At 37.3% G+C, this 18,223-nt stretch overlaps 1 protein-coding gene and 1 long non-coding RNA gene across 5 annotated transcripts; one reads left to right on the top strand and one right to left on the bottom strand.

The window, feature by feature from the left end:
• Positions 1-801: 801 nt before the first annotated feature.
• On the bottom strand, positions 802-1,568 carry LOC132132527 (uncharacterized). The gene is made up of 3 exons (XR_009429052.1): positions 1,247-1,568; positions 957-1,014; positions 802-896 (listed from the first exon to the last, which is right to left on the bottom strand). It is a non-coding gene; the product is annotated as an uncharacterized LOC132132527 (long non-coding RNA).
• A 4,020-nt stretch (positions 1,569-5,588) lies between these two features.
• Positions 5,589-17,003, top strand: LOC132132066 (mothers against decapentaplegic homolog 4). 4 transcript variants are annotated; one of them, XM_059544290.1, is made up of 12 exons: positions 5,589-5,887; positions 7,408-7,745; positions 7,826-8,000; positions 8,083-8,112; positions 8,871-9,080; positions 10,167-10,292; positions 10,435-10,542; positions 12,497-12,547; positions 12,627-12,804; positions 12,880-13,048; positions 13,783-13,921; positions 14,807-17,003. In XM_059544290.1, exons 2-12 carry the CDS (start codon positions 7,506-7,508, stop codon positions 15,016-15,018), a joined length of 1,638 nt encoding a protein of 545 aa, XP_059400273.1. In that variant the 5' UTR covers positions 5,589-5,887; positions 7,408-7,505; the 3' UTR covers positions 15,019-17,003. The 4 variants fall into 4 exon arrangements, with proteins under 4 accessions (XP_059400273.1, XP_059400271.1, XP_059400272.1 ...); XM_059544288.1 differs by having other exon boundaries at positions 5,590-5,887; positions 12,621-12,804; XM_059544289.1 differs by having other exon boundaries at positions 5,590-5,891; positions 12,621-12,804.
• The last annotated feature ends 1,220 nt before the right edge of the window (positions 17,004-18,223 follow it).

Raw genomic sequence — 18,223 nt, 5'->3', positions numbered from 1 at the left:
ACGTCAGCATCATCTACACACCTGCTAGTGACGTCAGCATCATCTACACACCTGCTAGTGACGTCAGCATCATCTACACACCTGCTAGTGACGTCAGCATCATCTACACACCTGCTAGTGACGTCAGCATCATCTACACACCTGCTAGTGACGTCAGCATCATCTACACACCTGCTAGTGACGTCAGCATCATCTACACACCTGCTAGTGACGTCAGCATCATCTACACACCTGCTAGTGACATCAGCATCATTTACACACCTGCTAGTGACATCAGCATCATTTACACACCTGCTAGTGACATCAGCATCATCTACACACCTGCTAGTGACATCAGCATCATCTACACACCTGCTAGTGACATCAGCATCATCTACACACCTGCTAGTGACATCAGCATCATCTACACACCTGCTAGTGACATCAGCATCATCTACACACCTGCTGGTGACATCAGCATCATCTACACACCTGCTAGTGACATCAGCATCATCTACACACCTGCTAGTGACATCAGCATCATTTACACACCTGCTAGTGGTGACATCAGCATCATCAACACACCTGCTGGTGACATCAGCATCATCTACACACCTGCTAGTGACATCAGCATCATCTACACACCTGCTAGTGACATCAGCATCATTTACACACCTGCTAGTGGTGACATCAGCATCATCTACACACCTGCTAGTGACATCAGCATCATCTACACACCTGCTAGTGACATCAGCATCATCTACACACCTGCTAGTGACATCATGCTCCTCCTCACCTGCTAGTGACATCAGCATGCTCGTCCTCACCTGCTAGTGACATCAGCATCATCTACACACCTGCTAGTGACATCAGCATCATCTACACACCTGCTAGTGACATCAGCATCATCTACACACCTGCTAGTGACATCAGCATCATCTACTCACCTGCTAGTGACATCAGCATCATCTACACACCTGCTAGTGACATCATGCTCCTCCTCACCTGCTAGTGACATCAGCATCATCTACACACCTGCTAGTGACATCAGCATCATCTACACACCTGCTAGTGACATCAGCATCATCTACACACCTGCTAGTGACATCAGCATCATTTACACACCTGCTAGTGACATCATGCTCCTCCTCACCTGCCAGTGACATCATGCTCCTCCTCACCTGCCAGTGACATCATGCTCCTCCTCACCTGCTAGTGACATCAGCATCATTTACACACCTGCTAGTGACATCATGCTCCTCCTCACCTGCCAGTGACATCATGCTCCTCCTCACCTGCTAGTGACATCATGCTCCTCCTCACCTGCTAGTGACATCAGCATCATCTACATACCTGCCAGTGACATCATGCTCCTCCTCACCTGCTAGTAACTTGCCTGGTTTGTGATAAGGAAATTTTGCTATCTTCTAGTAAGTTTAAGCTTTTGTTACCTTCTCAGCCAGGGTTTTAACCAACATTATACATATAATCTTTCACATACTTGTTAGTGTGCTTTTTTTTGCTGAATTTAATGCTCAGGTTTTAGTGGAAAAATTAAAGTCATAACATTTTAATAAAAATCTAACTCTATACTTATGTTCTGCAATATTGTTTCAGATTCTGAACACATCAGAAAACACCAACTCCTGAAATATCTTTTCAATTTGGGGTAGGTATGTTGCAACAATATGACATTAATAACAATAAGTTGTAATTAATTGAAGCATGACTTATTGGGATAACTGCTTTTTCTTGTAATAGAACGCTATAGAACTACATTCACTATAGAACAGGAACATCATTTGTTGGTAAATTTTTCTTGCCTATTTTCTTCCTAGCAAAAAATGAATGTATGTGCCAAAGTAGAATTCATCAACGTTAGCCGTGATCTCTGTGATCAGCTCATCATCTCTCCATACCCTCTCCACATGGAAGTCACCTCTTGTATTTGTCACAAGATCACACCAGGTTAACTAAGCCAGTAACCACCAGCTGACGTGGAATGCCAATTGTGTGTTTCTTTCTCAGTTTTGCATGGCCCCCAACGAACTCAGTGTGGGATGCCTCTCCGATTTCTTTCACATCAGGGCACTTAACCTCTACCAGGCCATAGGGAGGTTCTTCATTTGGGTCCAGTACTTTGCCATCTGCACCAAGGTGTGCAGCATCAGGGTGGATGATGAGACCAGATGGAAGAACGTTAATGTCAAAGCTCTCAGCATAGCAGTGAAGAACCTCTGGCTCAAGTTTCAATCCTCTACACATCGCTCTGTAGAGACCCCAGACGACAGATGTTTACACACACTGTTTAATGCAAGATATAAATGCATTTAACCTGCAATTACAAATGCATAATGTTTTAATCCCAAAATGTTGAATACTGATATTTGCAATGATTAAAAAAAGAAAGTGCTTTAAGATGTGAAATTAAAAACACCGATATCTAGACAATCATGAATTGTAACATCAGTTCCCTTAATGTTTTTACTCTACAGGTATTATGGAATTTGTTTAAATATTGTTAAAATTTTTGAAAAAAAAAAAATATATTACATGTTTATATGAAATGCTTATACAAAATAAATATGTAGTTAATTTTAAAGTATATCTAGATTTCTTGTTTTCATACATGGTCATATGAAAAATTTGCCTGGTAGATTTATGCCATTTACTGGAAAACACATTTAAAATTACAATTTTAAACAAAAGCACTATATGAACATTCTGAGTGATTCTATTACACTAATATACAATCAGACATCCCAATTTCTGTTTTGGTCATTAAGTGTCATGTCATTTAGATGAAGGGAACACTTTTTTATTTTTATTTTATTTGGGGTCCTGAAAAACCCTGAACACCGGCGCAGAGGTTGAGATGAGCATTGCTACATAAATTAAAAACTTTTAGATTTTATTAAAACGCTTTGAAAATAATCCATAAAAGTAAATTAATTCGAAAATCATTATCATGGCAACTGGCTCATTATACATAACTTTACCTTGATAATCAAAAGTAAATTGTAAAATATGTGTATATATATATATGTTTATATGTATTTGGGTCAAAGACCTTAAGATGTCCGCATCAAAAGAAATGTACAAAAGTGATTTTGTGTCCATAGAAAGCACATTAAATGTAAGTAAAATGTCTACTTTTAAGGTTTCAAATAAGTTTTTGGAGAATAAAATGTCAAAATTTGGTTGAAATAATGTTACATTGTCATTCAGTGTAACACAATATTTATGCAAAAATTCAAACAACATGCTTATTCTGACGTGTACATATTAAAATATCTAAAAGAATAATGGAGCATACTAAATTTTATTGATTAAATTAGTAAAAAATTCTTATTGACAAATGGGCAAAACCCAGGATAGTGGCAAATGTTAAAAATGTAAAATTACAACTCATTACTATTTGGGGTGAAAGTAATTAGTCTTTTAATATGTCATAAATTGATTTTTGTTGTAAATATGCCTGACAAGCTTGTTACACTGAATGACATTTTACTGGGTGTCTTCTGTAAATCAGGGGAAAATGTATGATATTTATTTTTTGCTCAAAAAAAAAATTGCAATTAAATAAAACAGAAAACTTTGTGCATTTATTTTTTTGGGGGGGAGGGGGGGGGACTACAAAAGTTTAAAGCAGTATTACACTTTTTTTATGCTTAAACACTTTATCGTCTTTGGCCCATGTATATATATATATATGTGAGAGTATGTATGTATGTATGTCTCTCTAAATTGATTCTGAATAATTCAGATTTCTTTCATTTATTTATTTCAAAATGTTTTGTGTTATGTTGTCCATTGTTAATAGTTTTCATGCTTAAGCTGTGAAAGGAACATTTTTAAGGGCTCAACACAACAGCTTTTATGATGCAGAAGCCACTTTAGTTTTTGATTCTTAATATATTATTCAGGTGTTTTGTTATTTATTTCAGAAATCCTTGTGATATACAATATTCAGTTTGTGCTGGTCTGGCTTAATCAAAATAGTGTTTAAAAATTACTTTCTGTTTTACTTTGTGTTTGTATAGACCATAACGCATAAAAGCGCATTAACGGGAACATTAAAGAAAGTTCTTTAAAAAAGTAACTAAAAAGTTACTTTTAACAGTAATGCATTACTTTTTGGTGTAAGTAATCAACAAAGTAATTTAGTTACTTTTTGAATTAAGTAACTAGTAACTGTAACTAGTTATTTCTTATTCACTAGCACAACACTGGTGTTGTCATAATGTTCACCTTGGAGATTGAAAATGTTTCTTTTTTGAGACCCCAGGAGCCCAAATTCAGACCCAGAACAATAAAACCCACAGAAGAGGTGGGAGTCCAGTCCTTTTTGAATAGATATTCTAATATTCTAATTTTCTGAGATACTGATTTGGGATTATCCTTAGTTGTCACTTATAAACATCAAAATTAAAGGAAATAAACATTAAACATGAAATAAACATGAAATACATCAGTCTGTGGGTAGTGAATGAATATAAAATACAAGTTTCACTTTTTAAATTGAATTAGTGATATAAATCAACTTTTTGATGATCTTCTAATTATATGACCAGCACCTGTATACTGAATTTAGTCACAGTTATCACAGTTTGATGATAAATATTATATGTACACACTACAAAAGGGCACAGGCTGCCATTTACAAACTTAATCTCATGCAATCAATGTCTTGCATTTGAAACAGTTCATATAAGGAATAAGACCTTACAATGTGATCTCACTTAATAGGAGATAGAAGTGTGATAGAAGTAATGGACATTATGCAAGGCTTTCTTTTAGGGTGGCATTTGCCACCCCATGCCACCCCGGTAGATTCGCCCCTGGCTATCCCTAAAGGAGCTGTTCTGCTTTTAAGGGACTCATTAGATCATCCAGCTCTTTATCTTTAGACCCATTTTAAATCCCAGTAGGAAACTATGCATTTTGTCACATCCTTCATCACGTAACTATAAGATTAGATCGCTTTTTCAAAAGGAGCTTGTAACAGCTCCATATGTGGTGTCTTATTGGAGGAATGTGTTGATTATATTGATTGGAAAAAAGTATGGACTTAGGAATACATAATAACTAACAACTAATATTTTATTATTAACCTATTATGACTTCTTGCAAAATGTTTGATTCACCACAGTAAATTCACTCATCAAAATTTTTACTTATATATATATATATATATATATATATACTATATATATATATATATTTTAAAGAGGTTCAACAGTATAACCAAACTATTTAATTTTCCAAAATCTAATTTATTTAATCTTTTAAATTTATTTTGTTAAAGCTTTCGTTTAGTGTTATTTATTTTTTATGTTCAATAAAATAAAGTGGTGCTTTGCATGCATGCTTGCAACATTGACATTCTCTGTACTTTAATCTTTGGTAGGCTACCTTGGCAAGAATAAAAAGAAAAAAAAAAAGAAAGAAACGAACTGATCAATCATTAATGACTGAAACAAGTGAACTAGACTAATTCCAGCACGGAACCTGTAGAATATTGCGCATGCGCAACTGAACGAATCACTTCCCGAAACGACTCGTTCTTCCCGAGTCACATTAAAGATTCATTCAAAAAGAGCGACCCATCACTAATGCGCATGCGCGGCTCGCCATCTCGCGCAGCAGGGTGTGAGACCATCGCCGCTAAATTGTTTATTTTCGCTGAGCGCAGTGACTGTTTTTGCTCTCCTGTTGATAAAATATTGTGCCAAATCATGTCTAACAGACTTCTTGCTCAGATGAAGATCTATTGACATTGACATTGCTTTAAATCGTAGATATCGCGTGCTAAGAGTGCTAAGCGCGGAAGCCGCTAACAAGATTCACATCAAAACCACCATAACTGGACAGATTAAGACAGATTCATCCACAGGAGACGTATCAGGTATGTCTTTTCAACACCCACTTTCATATTTAAACGTGTTTTGTTTGTTTCATTCATAAGTTTAGTTCAGAAGTAACCGCCTCTCGTGTGCTAACATGTAGCATGTTATGCTAACGCGCAGATCTCACTTTGTTTACATTCTCTTCAGCTCGTTTCTACATCTCTGAGATCACATCCACGAGTTCACTACACTTCTACACCTGTATAAGGCAGAGATCACCTGTGTGAAGGATCACGGTGGTGTGAGAGACGCTTTATCAGATTAAACTCTTGGTAAACACCGTGTTTGTGCTGTCTGAGTATTACTGACACTTTTAGTTCTATAAGAATATTTATTTAAGCTGCTTATATTTGTTTTAAACAACTTAAGGTGTGTTTACTTACTTTAATGAATAATCACATTTAGCTTTAGTGAAACCAGTATCCTGATATAAACCTGATATCCTGACATCATATTACTGTTTTATACTATTTATATACACTGCTGTTCAGAAGTTTGGGATCAGTAAGATTTTTATCATTTTTTAATGAAGTCTCTTCAGCTCATTAAACGGTTAGAATCTGAAAAAAATACAAATAGGTGGGTAAGGAACGAAAATATACAAATTGACAATGTATGGCAGGTTGTATCCTGAATGAGGCCGATGAGTGTGGTGTCATCTGCAAACTTCAGGAGCTTGACAGAGGGGTCCTTAGATGTGCAGTCATTAGTGTACAGGGAGAAGAGCAGTGGGGAGAGAACACAGCCCTGGGGAGCTCCGGTGCTGATTTTACGGGTGCTGGATGTGTATTTTCCCAGCCTCACTAGCTGCTGCCTGTCTGTCAGGAAGCTGTTGATCCACTGACAGACGGAGGTGGGCACGGAGAGCTGAGTTAGTTTGGGCAGGAGGAGGTTTGGGATGATCGTGTTGAAGGCAGAGCTGAAGTCCACAAACAGGATCCTCACATAGGTCCCCGGTCTGTCTAGGTGTTGCAGAACATAATGCAGTCCGATGTTTACTGCATCGTCCACAGACCTTATCTTAAATTGCAATAATATTTCACAATTTAACTGTTTTATTTTCTGTGTTTTTGAGCAATTAAATGCAGCCCCAATGAACCGAAGAAACTTCTTTAATAACATGAATTTCCTAATAATTATATTTTCTATCTATATACAATTTTTATTTTACATATATTTTATATTAGTATTACTAGAATGTGTTTATATATATATATATATATATTACCTTTTTTTCTCATAATTGCATGATCTAAACTTGCAGTTGTTAGTTATAAAATGGGAATTGTAAGAAAATGTATGAATTGTGAGCCGACTTCTATTTTTTCAGAATTAAACTTGATGGCTCACAATTCTAAGAAAAGAATTCAGAATTCTGGGATGCATACTCTGAATTGCAAGAAAAAAAGGCAGAAGTTTGAGATCAAAAGCCACATATATCTATGTCTATCAACTAATTTAAAATATGTTCAGAATGATCAGACGCTCATTAATGTTCTCAATCTCAATTCTTCCGCAGGGGACGTTTGGATGGACCCTTCACTGGCGGCAGTGCATTGCTGAAACGAGTCTGAAGCAGCACACAGGAGTCTCTCTGAAGCCTATAACCAGCGCAGGATGTCCATCACAAACCCCCCCACTAGTAACGACGCCTGTCTGAGCATCGTGCACAGTCTGATGTGTCACAGACAGGGCGGCGAGAGCGAGACCTTCGCCAAACGGGCCATTGAGAGTCTGGTGAAGAAACTGAAGGAGAAGAAAGACGAGTTGGATTCGCTCATCACCGCCATCACCACCAACGGTGCTCATCCCAGCAAATGTGTGACCATACAGAGAACACTAGACGGCCGTCTGCAGGTGCGACAGGACTGCATCCACACTCTTCACATTGAATCTGCGTGTATATACATGTGTGTGTTCCTCTCTTCTGCCTTTAGGTGGCTGGTCGTAAAGGATTCCCGCATGTCATCTATGCACGGTTGTGGCGATGGCCAGACCTTCATAAGAACGAGTTGAAACACGTCAAGTACTGCCAGTTTGCCTTTGACCTGAAGTGTGACAGCGTGTGTGTGAACCCTTACCATTACGAGAGAGTGGTGTCTCCAGGAATAGGTACGTTTGATGGCTGTTTTAATAGTATAGAGCTCGTTCATGATGGCTTGATTTAAGTCACCTGTCTTGTGTTTTCTTCCAGACTTATCTGGACTCACACTGTCAGGCTCTGGTGAGTGATACTCTATTGAAAAATAATTGGTTTCTGGGTGTTTTTGTCGAGATTAAAAGGGATAATTCACTCAAAACTGAAAATTTGCCCCAATGTTGTTCCAAACCTGTATGAGTTTCTTTCTTGTGTGGAACATTAAAAAATGTAGTTTGAAGAATGTTGGGTAACAATGGTTCCTATTGACTTCCATAGTAGTTGTTTTCTATACTATGGGAGTCAATAGGGACCATAAACTGTATGAATAAATATCTTTAAAGACATGCATAAGGGTTTGGAACAACATGAGGAAGATTAAATGATAACTGAATTTTTATTTTTGGGTAGTGCCTCCCTTTAAGGACACTGACCGTAGCAGATGTATTAGGATGCTGTCACTTTAAGACCCAATAATATATATAATATTGTATTTTTTTTATAATACTTACCTATTATGTATATAAAGCCGATATATACCAAACTGTTTACATGAATACACCAAAATAGACATTTCAGCATAATTTTCTGTTTATTTGAGTGCTTTTATTTATAAATCTTTGTTATAAATTGTCTTTTTTTTGTTTTAGTTTCGTTTTTGTCTTTGGCAACTCGTACCTATGTGAATTCTCCTAAAGAGTCACAAAAAAGTGCAATCAACACCTCTTTACCTCTGAAATGACCATCAGTGATCGTTTTAGCATCCAGTCAAACATGACACATTACGGAAGCAGCGGTTTGACTTTGCCGTGCTGTAATGTGTAAGTCCATGTGATTGTGTTCAGGTCCGTCGGGTCTGATGGTGAAGGATGAGTATGATTATGAAGGGCAGCCGTCTCTGTCAAGCTCTGAGGGACACATGCAGACGATTCAACACCCTCCCTCTCGCCCGGTGGCCCCGGAGCCCTTCAGCACGCCCTCCATGCTCCCGCCAGCAGAGGGCAGCAGCTCGGCCTCCACCTCCGCCTTCTCCAGCATCGCAGTGGGACCCACAAGTACGACACAAGTCACAGTCCTTAAACACTCAGGCCATGCTGGAAAGCTTTCTCGTTTGTGGAGGCATCGTATTCTTGATTGGTGTTTAATAGGGCTGGACGCTGTGACCAGGAGCGTTATTTACACACCAGAACAACACGGAAACTAATGCGAAAATACTGAGTGTGACACATTGAGCAGCTTCCTGTACATGTAAATGTGCAAATCCATATGCAAATGTATTTACGCTGTATCGAAGTTCATGCATTCCCTGGGAAACTAACTCATGATCTTCTGGTTGCTACAGAATATAGACTTCAGCTGTTGTAAGGTGTAAAACGTAAATGCAACTATGATTAGTGATGCACCATAATACATTTGTTTACTGAAACACAGAAAGCTGACATTAAAGTTTGTGTTCAGACAAAAACTGACACTAAAAGTTTATGTAATATTCAATTCATCTAATGCATTCGAATTAATCAATACCACAATAATGTCATATATATATACTATTTTTAATTGCACACAATGCAGTTTCAGTTTTTATATCAGCTTTTTAATGATATGTGTAACTCTGGAGCACAAAAGCAGTTGTAAGGGTCAGTTTTTTTAAATTAAGATGTATGCATGATCTGAAGCTGAATAAATCATCTCTCCATTGATGTGTGGTTTGTTAGGAGGACGATATTTGTCTGAGACACAACTATTTGAAAATCTGAGGGAGCAAACAAATCTAAAGCTGTTCAAATGAAGTTCTAAACAATGCATTTTACTAATTTTTTAAATATATTTACAGTAGGAAATTTACAAAATATCTTCATGGAACATGATCTTTACTTAATATCCTAATGATTTTTGTCATAAAAGAAAAATAGATAATTTTGACCTATACACTCCAGCGTGTGTACATTAATTTGGTGCTAATTCTTTAGGTTAATCTCAGTTCAACAGAAAAACAAATTGACACAGCTAGCTTGTTTGTAGTCTGTCCATGTGGTGTGCATGCAGGTTAACCTGATGTAAATGAGGGATGCACGCTCGTGGTGTTTGATGGTTTGTGTGTGTGTGTGTGTTGACGTGTGCATGCCGCCCTCTCTCCCCAGCTCAGCCCAATAGTGTTCTCTCAGGAAGCCACAGCAGCGATGGTCTGCTGCAGACTGCCTCTGGGACGGGGCAGGGCTCACAGCAGAATGGTTTCCCCCCCGGCCAGCCCTCCACATACCATCACAGTAAGCCCTCAGTGAACCTCCACCCAGCAGCTCCTCCTAGAGTCCGAAAGCTTTTCAGCATCTCCTGCATTCAGTATTCAGAGCATATGAGTAGATCTGATGTCTGGAGTCAGACGTGTGCTCTCTGCTCTTCTGTCCACAGACGCTAGCTCCAGCTGGACGAGGAACAGTAACTTCCCCCCCACCGTGCCTCACCATCAGAACGGTCATCTCCAGCATCATCCGCCCATGGCCCATCCAGCACACTTCTGTGAGTGTCTCGTACTGAAACACACTGAGCTCCAGTCTAGAGCACCTCTGGAGGTTATAAGAGAGGCTTCGGCATCACTCTTAAAGAGGGACTATATTACAATACGGAATAATTTAAATACCTTATTTTTCGGACTATAAGTCGCACCTGAGTATAAGTCGCATCACTCCAAAACTATGTCATGATGAGAAAAAAAACATATATAAGTCGCACTGGACTATAAGTCAAATTTATTTAGAACCAAGCACCAAGAGAAAACATTACCGTCTCCAGCCGCAAGAGGGCGCTCTATGTCTTCAGTGTAGACTACAGGAGCACTGAGCAGCATACAGTGCCCTCTCGTGGCTGGAGACGGTAATGTTTTCTCTTGGTTCATTTCTCTCAGTTCATGTCAAATTAATTTTGATAAATAAGTCTTAGACTTATAGTCCGGAAAATACGGTACAAAAAAAGTTCATAGGGGACGATTATTGTTAAATAAACTACAGAAAAAAAAAATGCTTTTATGAATTCGGTTCACTACACAAGATTTTTGATCAGGAAAATTAAAACGGAAAACACTGAATCTGACAAAAAAAAAGAAAAAAAAGTATTTCATAAGGCTCTATGTATGTTTCATGATTTCAATTAATTGCACGTTTTTTTTTTTTTATTTGAATTTAAATGGAGTCCAAAAATTTTAAACGGGGGAAGAATTTAATTAAAAAGGAATTTGAAGACACAAAAAAATAAATATAATAGAATTTCATCATTAGGGTAATCACCATCCATCAAAAAAAAGAAGCAAAGAGCATTACCATGTCTGATATACACACACACGCACACACTTTATTTATTTTTTTTACTGTTATTGGGACAGTAATCTGTTTATTGCATAAAAACAAACAAACAGTGCACAATCCAAACTTTAAATTTTTATAATTCATGAATGAAAACACTCTGTAACATGACTGTGATGTACCATCTTATTTTATAATGGTTTTCAAAAGATTAAATATTTAAGTTTGTAATTGATATATAACTTCTGATGATTTCTAAAGTGTGATAGAGAAAAAGACAATGAAGAAGACTTTTTGTGATGAAGGATGATGTCAATTTTTGAGGTGCACTCTTGCCATAAATTAATCTATTACTTATCCTTGGTTTGTATGTAGTGATATATTAGTACATAAACCAATTTCAATATGTATTTATTCATTTCTGCTGTAAGTTTTTCTTCAACGGTAGTATATAAGGGATAACATTTACACTTATGATTGTAATAATAAAATACAAAACAAAACATGGGTCAAAGATGAAAAAGGGTTTAAGTATAAAAACAATACTGCTTTAAAATTAATGTTTTTGTTTTTCTGAGCAAAAAATAAATATTAGACGTTTTCCTTTGATTTACAGAAGATCCCCACTAAAATATCATTTAGTGTAACAAACTCGTCAGGCATATTTACAACAAAAATCAATTTATGACACTAATTCCTCTTCCTCTAATTGGTTATTTTACATTTTATAAATCCTAGGTTTAGCCATTTTTTACTCCTTTAAAACACTCACTTTTTGTGTTTTAATATGTACATGTCAGAATTTGTGCATGTTGTTAGAATGTCACTGAATGACAACGTAACATTGTTTCAACCAAACTTTGACACTTTATTCTTATTTGGAATCTTAGATGTGTAGATACTTTACTTGCATTCAATGTGCTTTAAATGGACATACAATCAGATTTAGTTATGTTTTGATGCGGACCACTTTTAAACATGTCTTTGACTCATGTTTCTATTGAATAAAGCATGTTTTGATTATTGAAGCGTAAATACTTTAAGCTGTTTTGTAGCTGAATGTGTGCCACAGTCTGTAAACTACAGAGTAAAACAATCTGAGATTGATGATTTCTATGGGTTTGTTACTTTAATCTGTTTATCTCTGTGACTCAGACTGTGTTATTTCTCCTCAGGGCCCGTTCACAACGAAATCGCGTTCCAGCCACCGATATCCAACCACCCTGGTAAGAGTTTGATTCTGTCTCGATCTCATCTCGCTCGTGTTCGGGTGTCTTATAGTCTCCTGCTCTCGGGCAGCTCCAGAGTACTGGTGCTCCATCGCTTACTTCGAGATGGACGTTCAGGTGGGCGAGACCTTTAAAGTTCCCTCGTCCTGTCCCATCGTGACCGTGGACGGGTATGTGGACCCCTCCGGAGGAGACCGCTTCTGTCTCGGTCAGCTCAGCAACGTCCACAGAACGGAGGCCATCGAGAGAGCGAGGTAGAGCTGACGCCGTGCCCCTGGTGAAGCTGATGATTCCTGGGCTTGATCTGCTGTGTTGTGTCCTGTTTTCAGACTGCACATCGGGAAGGGCGTCCAGCTGGAGTGTAAAGGGGAAGGGGACGTTTGGGTTCGCTGTCTGAGCGATCACGCCGTCTTCGTCCAGAGCTACTACTTGGATCGTGAAGCCGGTCGAGCTCCTGGAGACGCTGTGCACAAGATCTACCCCAGCGCTTACATCAAGGTCAGAACGAGAGGGACGTCTGGGGGCAGCCCTGACGGAGACATTTAGGATTTTGAGAAGTGAAAAAATTAAAAGAAATATTTGAGCTAAAGAGAAACATGACACTAATTATATATATATATATATGAGTACAAAATTGGTTCAAAGTCAGTTAAAAAAGTCTTGGATAAGAATTGTATGTATGCAATCCAAGGTACACATTTCTAGTGACTGCATGGTTAATTTTCATATTGTATTTTCAGAAAGTTTCGGAATATTTATCCTCACCCGCAAATTTGTTGAAACACAGTAATAATAATTTAATTAGAAGGGTTATATTGACCTATTAAGATTTTGCTTGCATCTACATTGTAAATATATATTTCAATCAATTACATTTTTAACAATATTTCCAGTGTAATTTATGAGATTTGTTTTACAAAGGGCTAAAACTTCTGTTAATTATGACTAATAATTCTGTTAGTTGGTAATAATAAATGGCCTGGAAATAGATTTACTTTTTATTTTTATTTATTTATTTATTTTTTTAAATGTCAACTTAACATTTTTTTTTTTTTTATGTACAGAATTTAGATTATTTTTTTTACAGGAGCCCTAGACTTTTGAACTTCACTGTATATTTCCTGATATGAAATGCAAGAAACATAAAACATTTATTTTGCAAAGTATTTAAATCAAGAGAGTTCTGTACATGTTAAATTAGGCGTGGACCTGAGCGGTGTTGTGTCCCGCAGGTGTTTGATCTGCGTCAGTGTCACAGACAGATGCAGCAGCAGGCCGCGACAGCACAAGCAGCAGCAGCCGCTCAAGCAGCAGCGGTGGCCGGAAACATCCCCGGCCCTGGATCTGTGGGAGGAATCGCTCCTGCTATCAGTAAGTGCATCATATCATCTCATACCAGCAAATGCATGATGCTGATGCTATTCATATGATTTGTGCAGTTTTTATTCATATATATCCAAATATCTGAAGGCATCTCTCTTTTGAGAGACACTAACTTAATTTGATGCACTTTTAGCTTTACGACTTTGCAGAGTGTTTGCATTCACATTACACACTGCATGAAAGCTCATTTTCAAAAATCCATTTACCATTTAATAGCATAGACATCGGTGTTTAAAAACAAAGTTGCAGTCTAAATAAGTGTAATTTTCCAGATTGTTTTCTGCTGTAGTAGTATTTTGTGTGGAAGCTGGTTTTCTGCCACAGAATCGAGTTTTTTCTCACAATTTACAGATTTTTTTTTTTTATGTTTATCAATTGCAAGGTATGCATTTGAAATTGTGAGTTTTCATCTAGCAATTTTTAGCTATTTTTCAGAAACTTGAGTTTATATGTCATTAATATTTACTTTTTTTCTCAGAATTATGATTTTATGTCTTGGTTATTTTTTCTCTGTTAATCCTGCATTTTTTTTTTCTTTTTTCTGACAGATTTGAAACTTTTTCTTACAAATAATTTTTAGTTATTGTGAACTTCTCTCTCTCAGTTCTTCCCTCAGAACTGTTTTTTTATAAAAATTTACGTCTTGCAATTTGTACTTTTTTCTTAGAATTCTTAATCGTACAATTCTGAGGTTTTCTCTCGGGATTGTAAGGAAAAACGAATAATTGTGCAATTAAAGAATTCACATTTTTCAGTATTTTTTTTTATTGCATGGAGGAAATAAGCTTCCGTAGCTCTGAATGTGTTATGGTGTAAAGTGCATCATGTGGTCATGTGTTATCACAGATTCACTCAGTGTCATCGCTCCTGCAGGTTTGTCTGCGGCCGCTGGAATCGGTGTGGATGACCTCCGCCGGCTCTGCATCCTGCGCATGAGCTTCGTCAAGGGCTGGGGTCCGGATTACCCCCGACAGAGCATCAAAGAGACGCCCTGCTGGATCGAGATCCACCTGCACCGTGCGCTGCAGCTGCTGGATGAGGTTCTGCACACCATGCCCATCGCTGACCCCACGCCGCTGGACTGAGACCAGACCCTGGACCGCCGAACTGTGCGGACGATGCCGAGAGACCAGTACGGTTCAGAGGTCAACATCACGGCTGCGTTTATTTCATTTGCTGCTTTTGTTTTAGCCGTGTTCTAACATTCAGACCCTGAAGTGCACAGGTCCCAGTGTTGTAGTGACACTAAAGCTTCAAAAGTGTTTTGCATGAAGATGAGGTGCATGCTGGGAGCTGTTAAAACGAATTTGTTCTTAGACCCTTGCTTCCTGCTGTTGCTTCACTAGACACTAGAGTCTCCCATCGTGTCTGAACCGAGTCCATTTCAATCAGACTGTCAGATTTCACTTTTATTTCCTACTTTGTTTTGGTCATCATCTCTTGATGCAAACCAGAGTCTCTCAGGCCGAACGTTTAAAAGCTGCTCTGGAAGAATGACGGCTGACGTATACCTGAACATCATGTGACATCATTTCCTTTCTATTGATTCGCGGAGTTTGGGTTAAAGCGGTTCGGACTCACGGTTGTATTAGCAGGTGTTGCATGTACAGAAGATGTGCGTTTTCTTTTGAGCTTCTCACTAGTAGTAGTTTTTATTTTGCAAGTTTCTCGCTGCATTCTGTTATCAGTCATAGCAAGATGTGTTAACGGTTAGTTTAGACTCATTCATCTACAAGCAATAACAACCAGTTTCTTCTGAATGCTTTTTTCTTTTTCTTTTAGCCATGTATTTGTTTTAGCACTTTTTTTTTCATCTTTCAGTTTCTCTTCTTTGCAGCCTGTGAATAAAAATGCAGCTCTTTTACAGAAAATAAATTTGGTTTACAGGAATCATAACCAGAAATTAAAATGTGCTCATCCTCAGATCACCCAAGATGAGTTTGGTTCTTCATCAGGTTTGTAGAAATGTCTCATCAATGGATGCTCTGCAGTGAATGGGTGCCGTCAGAATGAGAGTCTGATAAAAACATCACAATAATCCACAGCACTCCAGTCCATCAGTGAACATCTGGAGAAGACAAAAGATGAAACACATCCAGCATTAAGATGATTTTAACTCAAATACATAGAGTCTATAATCCATAATAACACTTCCTCCAGTGAAAAAGTGCATCAAAATCACTCACATATGTGTTTTAGATCTGTTTAAACGCTGCTTGATCTGTGCAGATTTCTCTCCTGATTCAGACCAGAACACTTTTTCACTGGAGGAAGTGTTATTATGGATTATAGACTCTATGTGTTTGAGTTAAAATCGTCTTAATGCTGGATGTGTTTCATCTTTTGTCTTCTCCAGATGTTCACTGATGGACTGGAGTGCTGTGGATTATTGTGATGTTTTTATCAGACTCTCATTCTGACGGCACCCATTCACTGCAGAGCATCCATTGATGAGACACTGATGCAGTGCTACATTTCTACAAACCTGATGAAGAAACAAACTCATCCTGATCTTGTACAAGTATCTTAGAGTATTTCTTTAACACATTATTGGTTTAATGCAGCTTTCACAGCTGGTCAAAGGTTACAAGGGCTCCATTTGATCTGTTTCTAAAGATCCTTTCACAGGAAACGGATGAATTCACTCTTTTATACAATGTATACCACACGCCTCTGATGCCTGAGATTATCAGTTATTCATATAACAAATGATGGCCATGTATGGATATGAGATGAACTGGAACGGAGTGTTTCGGATGTTAACATTGAAAGCCATAAGACATGAATATGATGAGAAATAAGATCCCAGGATTCTTCAGAGATGGTGTTTTCTCTATGAAATGACACCCTTACTCTTGAGACTTACTCTAGACGATCACGTCAGACTTGCGTGTCTCGAAGAGAGTAAAGATGACGGATCAAACTTCTGTTGAGCCGAATTCATATTCTGTTTAAAAAGAAATGGGAGATTTCTGAACAAGAAGAGAGCACTTGTGAGAGCATTTGCTTAAATAGCTCGTACTTTTAGCAGGTAATCAAATACAGTGTATTATTAAATTGATTTTGAAGTCTTGTGTGTATCATATTTATTCATCTTCACAGAAATTTGTTTTTTTGTGCTTGGACTTTTCATATCGGAGCAAAATCTCTCTCAGACTCCAGTCAACATAAAACAGAATTATTGCAAGTAGAAAAAAAAAGATATGTTTAGGTGAGGTCTTCTCATCTAAGCTATTTCATTTTAATGAAATATTACAAACACAAAACATTTTTTTTTCATGATTGTAATGTGCACCAATGAAACAATTCACAAAAAGACCAAAAACATATATTTAGAAAATATTTGCTAAAAATTTGATTTAATAGTATATATATTTTATCGATAATGTTGGGTTAGAAGAATTTTTTTTTTTAAACAATCCATAATGACAATTTCATACATGTATTTGTGAAGAAACTTTTCGTTTTAATTTAAATTTAACCATTTACTTTCTCCTAATGTTACCTGATCTGCACAGATGAAAGAGAATACTAATTATTTTTAATTTATTGGTTAGAACAGACGTTTTGTTGTTGTTGTTGTAGAAGAGTAGGCTACTATTTGTGCGTCTCGACGCCATCAGTGACGTAATCATCATATGAATATTCATATGTGGGCGTGGCCTGTCACCAACGGTTTTCTCGGATGCGCTACAAACATCAAGGCCTCCCTCATTAAGGTAAATACTGAGATTTAACTCGTTTTTCCACTTTAATAACTTTGAAATTAGTCCTGAAAGAGTATAAGTTTGCTAGCCTGAGTATATGTGCTTCATGCTTAGTTTTAAAGCTTATTTTAGCAAACAAATCTGGTGAATCTGTCGTAAGGTAAAAGCGACTCAGTAATCGCGCCACTAAAAGAAAAGCTAGACAACATTTTCATTGTATAAACTAAATTATCCAATCAGGTAAATAAAGTCAAGTTCATTCAAAAACCTTTAACCTTAAATATGAAACGACACTAATGATCTAAAATATGCATATATATACACAAATCATGAATCAGTAAAAAAAATAGTCATTTTGCGATAGTGAACACAACAAAGTCTCGTTTCAACAAGAAAAAGTTTATTAATTGAAAGACAAGCCACAGATTTAAGAAAACGACACTAATAAGCTAGCCTGAGCTCAAGTCTGAAATATTCAGAAAAAACAAACTACATGTGTCTTGGATAATTCCTATATTTTCCTCATATCGACACACTAAATGTTAATATATCATTTTATAAATATAAAAGTTCCCCGGTTTTG

Source organism: Carassius carassius, chromosome 49 (assembly GCF_963082965.1).
Source record: "Carassius carassius chromosome 49, fCarCar2.1, whole genome shotgun sequence".
NCBI lineage: Eukaryota > Metazoa > Chordata > Actinopteri > Cypriniformes > Cyprinidae > Carassius > Carassius carassius.
Note: the sequence above shows the minus strand (reverse complement) of the source record. Positions and strands in the feature narration are given on the sequence as shown.